General features: G+C 38.1%; 1 protein-coding gene across 29 annotated transcripts in view; it reads right to left on the reverse strand.

Moving 5' to 3' along the window:
- Positions 1-13,322, reverse strand: part of LOC121313165 (band 4.1-like protein 3) — a 115,196-nt gene that overhangs the window by 19,153 nt on the left and 82,721 nt on the right. For 18 of the 29 annotated variants that reach the window (XM_041245430.1, XM_041245425.1, XM_041245428.1 and 15 more), the window contains exons 4-13: positions 11,427-11,531; positions 11,166-11,208; positions 9,341-9,416; positions 8,976-9,194; positions 7,983-8,070; positions 7,564-7,716; positions 6,633-6,730; positions 5,851-6,026; positions 2,938-3,021; positions 2,067-2,329 (exon numbers count right to left, since the gene is read on the reverse strand). In XM_041245430.1, coding sequence (XP_041101364.1) covers positions 2,067-2,329; positions 2,938-3,021; positions 5,851-6,026; positions 6,633-6,730; positions 7,564-7,716; positions 7,983-8,070; positions 8,976-9,194; positions 9,341-9,416; positions 11,166-11,208; positions 11,427-11,531 — 1,305 coding nt within the window. The remainder of the gene's footprint in view (positions 1-2,066; positions 2,330-2,937; positions 3,022-5,850; positions 6,027-6,632; positions 6,731-7,563; positions 7,717-7,982; positions 8,071-8,975; positions 9,195-9,340; positions 9,417-11,165; positions 11,209-11,426; positions 11,532-13,322) is intronic. The other 11 variants (XM_041245435.1, XM_041245431.1, XM_041245429.1 and 8 more) reach the window with 3 other exon arrangements.

Genomic DNA, 13,322 nt, shown 5'->3' on the forward strand with positions numbered 1-13,322 from the left:
CTCCATTCATTTTCCCTTCTATCCTGACAAGTGCCCCAGTCCCTGCTGATGAGAAACATCCCCATAACATGATGCTGCCACCACCATGCTTCACAGTAGGGATGGTGTTCTTTGGGTGATGCGCTGTGTTGGGTTTGCGCCAAACATAACGCTTTGCATTTAGGCCAAAAAGTTCCATTTTAGTTTCGTCAGACCACAAAACCTTTTGCCACATGGCTACAGAATCTCCCGAGTGTTTTTTTTTTTTTTTTTTGAGATACTTCAAACGGGATTCAAGGAGGCTTTCTTGAGTAATGGCTTCCTTCTTGCCACCCTACCATACAGGCCAGATTTGTGGAGTGCTTGGGATATTGTTGTCACATGCACACTTTGATCAGTCAAGGCCATAAAAGCCTGTAGCTCTTGCAAATTTGCCACTTGCCTCTCGGTAGCCTCTATGATCAGTCTCCTTCTCGCTTTTTCATCCAGTTTGGAAGGACGACCTGATCTAGGCAGTCTTGGTGGTGCCATACACCTTCCACTTCTTTATACTCATCTTGACCATGCTCCAAGGGATATTCAAGGCCTGTGATAATTTTTTTATACCCATCCCCTGATCTGTGCCTTTCAACAACTTTGTCCCGGAGTTCTTTTGAAAGCATCTTGGTGCTCATGATTGAGTCTTTGCTTTGAAATGCACTACCCAGCAGAGGGAACCTACAGGAACTGCTGAATTTATCCTGAAATCATGTGAATCACTACAATTTAACTTGGTTTGTGATTTTTAATTTAGGATTGCTATTACAAGGGGGTGGACACTTATTCAACCAAGCTATTTCAGTTTTTATTTTTAATTAATTTTCTACAAATTTCAACAATATTTTTTTTTCCACTTGGAAGTTGTGGTGTAGGATGTGTAGATAAATGATAGATTATGCATTTTATTTCCAGGCTATAAGGCATCAAAAGGTGAAAATTTTGAAAGGGGTGTAGACTTTCTATAGGCACTGTGTGTATGTGTGTGTGTGTATATATATATATATATATATATACACACACACACACACACATATACATACATACACACGCATATATACATATTTCAACTGCACAATAAATTCCCTGTTGCCTCCCTTTCAGAGGTAAGTCTAAGTTTACACTTGTGCTTAACGAAATGTTAGTTTAAAGCCAGCATGGCCACTCTAACACCATGAGTTCATTACCTTGTGTTCTAACTGTTGCCTGTATTGTATGTCAGGGATTGGAACTAGGGACACTACAAATGTTCCTAAATATTTCATGCTTACTTGAAAAACAATAAATGCTAAATTATAGAATATTTTGTTTTTTATGTCCACCTTTTAAAGACATAACATTTTTATCAGTGAATTATCAAATAAAATAAAAACATGAAAAAATGTAAAAATAACTACACATGAAATGTCCCCTTCTTGTACTGGACAGAGTGATCTTTAGCAGAAATATTTCCAATCTTTGATGCAGCTGGTGTCTTTTGTTGAAGAAATTTTACAGACGTCGTGAAGGTCTATGCAGTGTGTTCAATCATTTACCAGAAGCAAACTAAACCGGCTGCCAAGTTCCTAAATGCAGTGTACCAGGTAGTGCTTCAATAAGACAAATGTTTGCTGTATTTATTTTTAAGTGCTAGAAATGTGTATTTACACTGCTCTTTCAGAAATGAAAATTCACAGGGATATACATATTACATGAAAATGGGTACACTTGACAGAAATTGTAAAAATCCACAAGAAACTTGAAAAAAATACACCCTTAATTATGATCCGTTTCTATACAGTCTTCTACGAGAGATGCATCTCTGATGGGACTGTTTGCAATTATGCTATGATCCCATTTTGTGCAAGATTTGTCAAACTAGATTACTCTAAACATAGATCAATTCGATTTTGTTCAACCAATTTTCTGTTTTCTGCATTGTTGTTTTTTCTACCATTAAACACTGCCTAATTAATTACACTTTGCTTACCCAAAGAACTTTTAAGCCAGGCCAAGGTCATTTTATAGAATACTCTGCAAGTGCCCGACCATGCTGATCCTATAGAACGTACCTTTGTGTCGTATTTAACAGGGGTAAGCGGAGCGGGTTCAGGAACCTCCATCTCCTCTTCTTCCTCCACCTCCTCCTCCTCTTCTTTTTTCATCGTCCCTTGCTCCTCCTCGGCCCTTTCCTCCTCAGCCTTCTTTTCAGGGGTCACTGTGGTGATGAGGTCCCCCGAAGCGATGCCCTTGGTCGTCCCATACTGGGCGGTGCCCATCTCTGAAGCGGACATGGAATCCTTCATGAATATTTCCTGGTTTTCACTCACTGAGGCTAGATTGCAAAGAGATATTTGAATACCGAGACTAATAAGGAGGTATTTGTTATGCTCTGAAAGGCATTGTATTGTAAAACAGCAATCAGGCTGCATTAAAGATGTGCAGTCATTATTTTTGCCTTACAATTAAAAGCCAACAGCGAAAGCCATTTCCTCCACCAAGAAACAGTTTTTAGATCTCATTCGATAGAAGCGGCATTAATATTTCCCAAATGCGTTTGTCATGTTTTTATTATCATAACTGTTGCACATGTATGACACTTCACATTGACATCACGTACCACTCCAGTTACATTCAACAATTTAAATAACTAGAAAAATCAAACAGGCATTGCAGAACAGTGTGTATCAGATTTCAGTGTAATTAGGATTAACCCACATATCAAGCACTCATCACACAATCTGTATTAAATTAACATGCAAAGGTAAAGGTTTAGAAACAGATGAAAGGTTGGATATCAGCCAAATCGAACAGTAATCTGTGGTTAATATCATTATATCTGCCAGGAAGAATTGCATGAAACTTGTAAGAAATAAGGGTGATCAGGTCACCAATGGCATGCAAACCAGCAAATTCATTTTATCGGGCACACTACATATCTACCTGGAATGTTAGTCTCATTTACTGTGGCTGGCAGTTTAACTCCAGGTACAACAGTCAGTTTGCTTTTTGGTTTACTCCGTTGAGCTGGGGAGATTGGTATAAGTTAGGTGGTGATAATTTAAAAATGAAAAGAACTTTAACAAAATAAGTTCTAAAACATAGCCAGAACTGGAGTGGTGGCAGTATTGGGCTGCTATTATCTTTGGTTAATTTAACATTCTGAGAACCATTAACTGTTAAGCCAGCTTTTCATAGCAGAAACACATTAGGTAGTTTCCAGCTTCCAAGTGAATTGTAAGCTAAGTTTGACCAAATTTTCAAAGCTACACCTCATCACACTGTGACACTAAATAAATCTATGGAACAGAAGAATACAATAAGGCTGTGCAATGAACCCCAGTGGTTTCCAACTACTTTTGAAACCTAAATGGTTGTATTTTATCTATTTTCACAACATTGAGAAAATTGCAACGCAAAGGTTTTAAAAACAGAATATTTTTGTTTATCCAGAAACATAAAAAAACAGTTTAAATGTCTTTTCCATCACCATCATATATTTGATGCCATTAGGAACAATACAAAACTAATAAAAGATATTTATACGTTTTGAGAGCATAATCTGCAAACACATGTGGTATCTGCTTCTTCCCCTGGCTGGAATTTGTGTTGCTTTTTGAATATGCGTAGAAATGAGTATGTGGATTCTAGTTTATTTGTTAGTTAAAATTGTTGCTTGCTAAAGGTAACCAGCCTGCACTTAAAAAATAGCAAAATTAAATGTCGTGAAATGTGAGGTTAATGCAACATTTTTTTTTAAGTATACAGCTCCTGGCCTACAGGACAGTATACATTAGCAATCAGTGCCTTAGAATGCCAGCCGTTCTAAGCACCAGCTATCTAAGGACCACATGTCCAAGGGCAGTCTGAACTGTGGCAGTCAGAGTGAGGACAGGTTGATCGAGGACGTTTTCCTTTTCCAAATCTCTCCCATTGGCTACCTGATGCAATTTCAAACTAATTTAAACAGCCTTAAAATTGATTACATGTTTTTATTTTCTGTTTATGTTCATGAATTCATGACCCCAACATAGGAAAAGTCATACAATATTATACAGAAAATGCATTTAAGCATTTAAGCTAATTGGAAACTACAGTCAGGTCAAATAGACCCGAAACCTAATAGGAGGGTTAAGGTGTTATTTTAATTAGGTAATGTACTGTTTGTGAGTGTCAGGTGAGTGTGGTTAAATTGAATAGAGGTTGATTTGCAATTTTATTGGTTTGCTCACAGCTTTAATCCATCCAGTTAGTATAATAGACAGCTAGCCTATTTGTGTGCCAGCCTGTGGGAGTCCAGCGATTAGAGACCTGTGAGGAGAGGCTGCTGGAGAAAATCTGAACCTAGCAGAGCTCTGGAAGACACCAACTACTAGTCAGGCCTGTACCCTTCCCCCACCGCTCCTGCTCCCACTACTACTGTACCTATCTGTCTCACCTGTCCTGCTATGACTGTCTCTCACATCTGTGTTGTTCTCTCCTCTCACTCCCCTCCTATGTCCTCTCTCCACTGCTGCTCCTCTAACCCCTATAACCTCCCTTTGCCTCTCCCCCCCTCCCACTCTCTCTGGTGCCCTCTGGAACTGTCACTCTTCCGCTAACAAAGCTGATTTCACCTCTGCCTGCCTCCCACCTCTCTTGATTTCCTTGCTCTTACTGAAACCTGGCTCTCTCCTGACAACATTGTAACTCCTTCTGCCCTGTCCTATCCCATTCTCTACATCTCACTCCTTACTCTTTTCTGTCCTTTCTGACGTCTCATCACTCTCTGTTAACACCTTTGAATTTCACTCTCTCCAACTAACCTCTCCCTGTCAACTCCTAATTGTACTGTATTGTCCCCCTGGACCTCTCACTCACTTTCTCGATGAACTCGACTATCTGCTCTCCTCCCTGCCCTCTCTGTCTACCCCAACTGTCCTGTTAAGTGATTTCAATATCCATCTCTCCAACCACACCCACTCTGCCGGATTCCCTCCTCTCCTTCACTCCTTCAACTTCTCTCTCTCTCTCTCTATCTCCTCCTACCCACAAAGCTGGCCATCAACTGGACCTCACCTTCTCCAGGGCCTTCTGCCCCTTCACCTTCTCTGTCACCCCTATGGAGCTCTCTGATCACTATTTCATCTCTTTTTCTCTGTCTCTCCCCTCACTCCCTACTCCACCTACCTCCACTGTGACCTCCCGTCGTAACTTCCGCTCTCTCTCCCACTCTGTCCTTGCCTCCACCGCACTCTCTCACCTCCCTCCTATCGACTCCTCCCAACTCTCTGTAAACTCCGCTACCTCCAACATTTTCTCCTCCCTCGACTCCTTCTATCCCCTCACCTGCCAACCTGCCCGCCCTTCTCCTCCCCAATCCTGACTCTCCTTTGTGCTCCGCTCAGAAAGAACCAACCTACGCTCTGCTGAAAAGAAATGGAAGAGAACCAAACTCCCTGCTGCCCTAGACTTCTATCACTCCCTCCTCTCCTCCTTCTCCCACACTTTTCCAAAGACATCAGGAAATAAAACATTCTATCGAAAACCTGTTTACCACATTATGACGTGTAATCCATTCTGGATGTGTGCATCTTGGCTTGCAAAATAACATAATTTAGTGTGGTGTGGGAAACATTGATAAAACATGACAGTGCTTGCAATAAATTAAAATACTCCCTTAGCCCGATGATGGACAGGGAAATAAAGAAAAACTCAGTATCTTCTTTAAACCTATACAAATGAAGCAGGACAAAAAAGGCACACTGTCTTATTTGGCAGACTAAAAAGCCTAGAGGATTATTTACACCATTAAAAGCGCGCTCAAAATAACAGGATGTCACAATACATTCAGAATTATCATCATGACGCACTTACCCCCATCCAAGCTGCGGGACATTGTGTAGCGTTTGCTAGAGGAACGTTCAAATGAGGGTGCAGGACGGACTATCTGAGAACTGGCCCGTCGTGTCTGGGCTTGTGTCCTTCCGCTGAAGCGGAATTTAGAACCCAAAGTGAGAAACTTCTTTGCTGGGACTTCTGGGGATACTAGCCTAAGGAAACAGTGATGCGGATATAAATCTTAGATGTCAGTGAATGAACACCTGCAAAAGTACTGCAGTAAAAATCCATTATCATAGCTGCTGTCTGCAAAAGTTGGTGAACTGGAAGATTTGTAAATGTATTTCAAACTTATTACCTTATTAAGCACATCAATGCCGTGCCATAGTTGCATTCAATGTGTTGTTTAAAAAACTGTATATTGTACTTGAGGTACATTTAATTCATACTACTTAATCATTTATACTGCGAGTCATTTGAAATTTGTAAGACAAACCTGGAAGTCTCGATGAAAGGCACCAATGCTGTGAACCAGGAACAAGCAAAGTAATAGCTAATGTAATCTTGCGTTACTTCAATTTGCCTATAATTCAAATACATTTTTACATGACCTTCTTAATGCCACCCAGTGGCTAAAATGCTATCACTGCACCAAGAACCTAAATCCAAATGGTCTGCTTCTGAGTGAGTAAAAGGCTCTTGATAGAGAGCTGGTCCTAATAGTGAGAGATGGTCTCCATAGTGAAAAGGGACAGTATTAGTTAACAGTGTTAACCAGTGTTAAACATTTCCACACGAAGACAGAATGTGCAACCTACCTGAAGAATGTATGGTGCTCCACACAAACCTTCCACAGCCTCTTGGCAGCTCGATGGTTTGGTAACTTAAAGCCAATTGTGCTTTCGAACTGTTCAAACTAAGAAAAAGGGACAGTTTTCAGCCTAGTGACAAATACATTATTTTGTATTACACATAACAAAACACAGAACTACAGAGAATACTGAACTATTGAAGTGTCCTCATACATTAAAGCACAGTGCACGTTGATGTCCTAAATGAATTACTTTACTACTGCGGCTATTAATGGAATCATAATTGGTTATACTCTATATGAAAGCATGTCTCTGGTGTTTTCATTTAAAGAGAACTACAACAGTTGTTAATAGTGCTTAATGCAAGGATTTAAAATAATGTAAATGTCAGAGGGCAATTTGGTTTAACATTAAATAACAATGTTTTATTCTTTTTTTTTTGTTGTTTTTTTTTTTTAAGTCATCCAGCCTAAACAATCCATACTTGACGACTTTTTTCAACTTAACAGTTACAGCTCAACTTTGTTCTTACAGAACAAATGAATCATTGAAAAGCAAATGATCTTTTAATGCTTCATATATTAGGTTGCTGTACTATGATTAGCCAGTAAATTAGCTTATGGCAGATGTTTATTTGATGTCGTATGTACCATTCTGGTTACTCACTTTGTTCCACTACAGTAGGTCTATGTAACAAATGAATGGAAGTCATTTTCCTAACTCATTTCCTTTCCTGAGTTTATTACTTTTTTTTAATTTTTTTTTTTACAGTAATGATATCACACATTTTTAATGTTCCAGTAAATCATATTGATGCATATGTTACAGCCCCAATCTAAAATCCTCTGTCTTTCCTGCCTTTCCTATTTAAGCATCCCACCCCTACACACAGCTTTGTGTGTAAGTTTACCAATAAAATATTTGTTCATAGCCTTACCTCCCCTGGCCTGATTTTGATGTAGAAGTTGTTCCTCTTATAAGAAATTTTGAGCACCTTGGGCCAGGCAAACCTATTTATTCTGAGCCGGTCTCGATAGATAAGCAGCCCACTAGCACACACTCCTAGCATGATTTCCACTCCTTCTGAATCCTGCAAAAAGTACACTCACAATTACTTCATTTTGTTTTGTGGGTAATCTTAGATTTGTACGCATGTAAACTGCTGGGGCCACATCTACACATTCAATGGTGCATCTTTGGAATGGTAGATACTTCTTATATGTTTTGTGCAGCAATTAACACTTATTGTGAAGTTCAAATCAGTAAAAGAGGTTTCTTCTTGGAACCCACACCCTTTTTAATTTCCAGTAGCAATTTGTATCCTTGTGGATGCATATGTGTGCTGCTATAAACTACCTTGGCATGATGCAGATCTACTCCATACATGGACAGTTTTTTGGCATTCTCCAGTAAATTAATCTCTGCTTCAGCAGGCGTCATTCCCCTAGCAGAAAAAAATGACAAAAACAAATTAATATTCTATTTAACTCCTTATGCTGCAGGCAAGATATAGAAATTTTGTGTAAATTTGGCTGTTCTAGTTAGAAAAGAAAAATCTGCCTGCCAAGTACAACACTGAGTTTTTGTAGAGGACAGACTTAGCAATAAATACAATGCAGAAAGACTTACAAGAAAAGGTTTTCACTCCAATCTATTTGAACTCTTCTTTTAAACTATAGCACGTGTAAAATACAGAGAGCTGGGATGTTCAAAACAAATCAAACAATGTTGATGTTTACACATTTAGCATGTTTTTTTTTTTTTTTTTTTTTTTAAGAATAGCCAAGTTGTATGTTCTTGGCGCATAATCTTCTTAATTTCTTAACTGCAAGGGAGGCAACTTTTATCTCCCAGCAATGTTTTCTCCCCCACGGTCAAGTAATACAATATGAACAGAAAAAGCCAATGCTATACATTAGAAAATGATTGGTATATATTCACCCTATCGAAAGGTGATATTTCCTATTCAAGCTGCCTTTGATGAAGCCCTTATCAAATGTGATCACCAGTGTAACAGAACAGCAACTGATGACAGAATTGAGGTAAGTAGGAGATGTGCATTACCATCACTCATTTTTCAAGTACTCTTTGAAATCACTATAGATAAATGTCCTTTATCTAATCATATGGAGACTGCTGCGATCATCAGTCCAAACTATTTCAGATGAAAATTCATTTAACAAAAAATATGCATACACTTAAAACCAAAAAAAAAAGACAGTTAGTGTGTCCTGTTTAAACAAACAGAAATGGCACTGGTGGAGCTTTTTTTTGTTTATTGTGACTTGGTTGGACTGTTGCCCCATAGAGCAAGACACTACAGGCAAACTAAGCAAAAGTTTGACTCACTTGACATTTTTGTGCAATTCCATGACTTTTTCCTCAAGCTCTTTAGTCTGGTTCGGGGAGAAGCGGAACTCACTGACATAGTCAGTGCCATACTCTTCTGGGTCATAGTCCCCCAGCTCAGACTGGACAGTGTAAGAGCCCAGCACAGAGTGTGTGGCAAAGGAGCAAGGCAGGCGGCCCGACACCACATCGTCCCTTAGCTGCAAGCACAGGTAATACCTACAAGGGGGAATATTTGTAGTATATAAACAGACACTTTCTTAAGGTCACATTGCCTTTATATACTAATATAGTCATTCAAATAATGCACACATATCTAACCACAACTGGGAAAAGAATACAAAATGTGTTTCCTGCTACCTTACCTGGTGATATCTTCTGAAAGCTGGGCTGGGTCAGGAGGGTAGAACTTCACATTGAATGCAAACTGCCAGGCACCACCTGCATAAACACAAGCCAATACTTACAATACAAAATGTAACAAACAGCACGTCGAGTGTAGAGGACCGACCTGTCATAGCCTCTCCGCTGTAGGAACTGTAATACAGTAGTCTCCGCCATTAGTAACACCTCCTAAGAGGGCACTTTTGCTTAGGGAACAACCTTGTGGTGAAACAGAATTTTCTCATTGTAAGATCAGCTGCTGCTTCATTTTTTAACGTGTGTAGAGCGGTGCTGTGTTAATAACCATTGTGTTAAAATGAATTATCGTATTCATAACTACTGTTAGAGCCACTGCTGCATATTTACCATATCTAGGGGTGTTATGTTAATTTAGTTTGTCAGTTAGGTTTATTATTATAGTTTATTAACATATGCTTGCCTATTGCCTTTCTCCTGCTTATTCTGTGCGTCATGACATATGTAATTAATACATTTGTATTTATTGATTCATACTGTGTCCGGTGGTCAAGTCTGTCTTAGAGAACACTGGTTCTCTTAGCCAGAGACTACTGTATAAGCAATGTCAGCACCTACAATTGTTCTTCACTGTGTACTGTATTACCAAAGAAAGCTTCTCGGGATGGAAACAGACTTATGACCAGGTGTTTATCCAATAACTATCTTCAATGAGGGCCTGCAGAACAACTGCAATGCAAACTGAGATGGATGTAGAATTTGTTTATGATGCATTAGAAGCTGGACAGACACCACCAAAACTAATTTAACCAAGTACCCCATCTGAATATGTCTTATCAACAATATTATGGCAAATTACGTTAACTGGGTTGATTCAGTGCATTAACTGGTTAAAAGGATAACGATGCAACTGCTGAAATATTACTGTATGTTGCGAACTTTAGTGCCCCCAAACGTTAATCGATCACAGGACAAAAACACTGGATCACTTATATTCTTGCCAGTTAACACCACTGACATGTAACGACTTATCAGACACCTTTCTTGAGAGCCTTTGCCATGGATGACAATTGCCATTATAACATATTTCATTATGGGAAAAACACTTTAAAAAACACACACTAATTAGTCAAGACCCCTTCACCACTAAATTACAATTATTTTTCAGAAATGTTAGCACTGCACAGAACTTGTAAACAATAGGTCAGATTGGTATGCTTTCTCTATAGCAGAGATTAATATGCTGGTAATAATCCTTCAGTAGTAGAAAGCACAAATACAAACATGTTCTAACCACATCTGTATTATCGTTGATCTATAATTACATTTTTTCAATCTCCACAATGCATTATAAGCAATGAAGAAAATGAGCTTAACAAGCTAGCATGGTACAGTAAATGCCCTTTATACTACTTATCTAATGTATGCTACTCTATATTTTTTTAATTAATTTTTTTTTTTTTTTTTACTATCTACTATCTATGTTGATGGAGTTTATACAAGACTTTGGTGTTTTGGTCCTCTGGAAACTTATTTGTAACTTTTATACTGATCAGCAAACAAACCTTTAAAAATCTGTCTCAGCAAGTCTCACAGAAATGTTTTATACACATACAGACGTGAAAAGCCGGGTTATTATTATCCAACATTCATGCAATTTGCAAGTACTTAAATAAAATTTGTGCAACAGGAATTCCAAAAACTTTAAAACATTTTGTTTGGCTAATCTAAATAACTGACTTACTACAAATTATCCATGTGTATCCATGTGCTGTGTATATTTTTGTAATACATTTTAATTATAATAATCTAGAATCTGGAAACACTTACTTCGTATCTGTTTTTTTATTTCCTTGGCAGGGTCCAACCAATTCTGAAAGAGATTTAAAAAAAAAAACAAAAAAAAAAAGTTTTGTTTATGAACTTCAGTTTTTCTGATAGTACCATTATTGTATCTACGTTTCTCTTTCTGTATAGATATAAAAGAAATAATAAAACAGCGACTGCAGCGGCGTTATGATGCAAATATTGGAGTAAAAATAGAGATAGTGTTGGAGGCAGTTCTCAAGTCAAGTGATGCAGTTTCCTCACCTTTTGGTTTTCTGAGTCCCGGAATGTGATACCGAAGTAATCCTTTTCTAAAAGGTTGAGCTGATCGCAGACTTTGTCAAAAAGCACATGGCCCTTGGAGCGCTTCTACAAAACAAACATGAAATTTATTTTTAGAGGCAACCATGACAAACAGTAACATGCACAACAAGATGAGCAGATGTTTTTCCCTTACTATATTACACACTACCAAATAAGAAGAGATTACACTGTACGCAGAAACAAAAAGAGACTGTTAACGTGGATGACGTTCAGTTCTACATGTTTCAGATTAAAAAATGATTAAAAAACTAAAGAATAAGGAACTATTAGGGTTAGCAAGAAACATACCAAGACCTACAGTAAATTTCCACCAGTCTTCTTACACTTTGACCAACAAAAAGAAAACCAGCTTCTGATTTCATCACACTAGTCTCCCAGCAGATGAATATAAGATAAAACAAGGACGTTTTGAAATGAGAGCAGGCAACCTAAACAAGAAATTTCACAAAGGCATTTTGAAGCAGAAATTGATTACTGTGCCATCTTTTGTTAAGTAACGCACTCAGGTTTGACTGAATTAAAAAAAAAATGCTATGACATCTTTCTTTTTTTTTTTGATTAATTGAACAATTTAAGTTGTGCTGCATTTTTAAGCAGTGTATGCTTAAAATAAGAAACACATTTGACACTGCGAGGGCTAAGGGCCTCATGCAATAAACAGCAGTAACCAGTTTACCATGCAGTAAACCTGTTACTGTGTGCTTTGTACACCTGCTGTATTCAGTAACCAGCAGCAAATGGCTTTGCACTGAAATGAATTGCGTGGAAAAAAATACCGCATGCGACTCATTTACATACAATTAATAATGGTAATCCATAGAAATGTATTCAAATTCTCTCACCTAATATCGTAAGGGAGGGACTTGATACAAAAACCAAATTTACTTAAAAGTGCTAACTTTACTAAGTGTCTCAACGCATGTTAAGTTTAACGCTTATTGAAGCCAGGCAGTGTCTGTCTAAATCACAATATAAATAGAGCAGACCACAAGTAGTGCTGTGTGGGAAACATGATAAACACGTATATCTGCTTTCTGGTACTGTATTGAACTTTTTCCAGGATAAACGAGTACCAGTGTTCAACAGAACACTATAAATAAAATGTCATATATAGGCTGCATAGGATGTATTTCGTTGGTTTTGTGGATTAAGATGGAAATATTTTAACATACGGTGTTGTAATACTATACATAACGATATGATTCTAAAAATGCAACTTACCAAAAGATGACTGTGCTTTAACTGTATTACATAATCATTTCCTTTATACCAATTCCAACTGTGTCGCTTTCTCAATGCAAGATGCATTGTAGGAATATACAGTGCTGTATAAAATCCCATGATGTATTTTTTCTATTATGACGTTGTATTGCCGAAACAGCCAAGAGACAGTTGTGCTCTTTTAACACATGGATTACACTAAATTATTTCGGCCCTGAAAACGTTAGCATTTTTGTCATGGAAAAGACAACAGTGAGTACTGCACAAATTGTGCCTGGGCAGCAAGTCTAAATCACCGGATAAGCAGCTGGAAGGATAAAGTTTCTTCAAAGAAAAAAAAGAAATAAACTGCACACTTGCAATCCCTTTAAAAGAAACACACTTATATTTAACACTTCAGTACCGGAGTACCTTCAAAATAAACCAGAGGGGGATAAAGGTGAACAAACATATATCTTTTTTCAATTAATTATTTTCTGTTTCTCCTCTTTGACCGTCTCAAACCAAGACATTCCCGGTGTTACGCAGAATTCTGTATCCCTGCATGATTCCATGCCTGTGCAGATGCAGTTTTTCAAAGCTGGACGTGTATGTGCGATATTCCTGGGCCAGAGT

The sequence above is a fragment of the Polyodon spathula genome, chromosome 3 (genome assembly GCF_017654505.1).
Source record: "Polyodon spathula isolate WHYD16114869_AA chromosome 3, ASM1765450v1, whole genome shotgun sequence".
NCBI lineage: Eukaryota > Metazoa > Chordata > Actinopteri > Acipenseriformes > Polyodontidae > Polyodon > Polyodon spathula.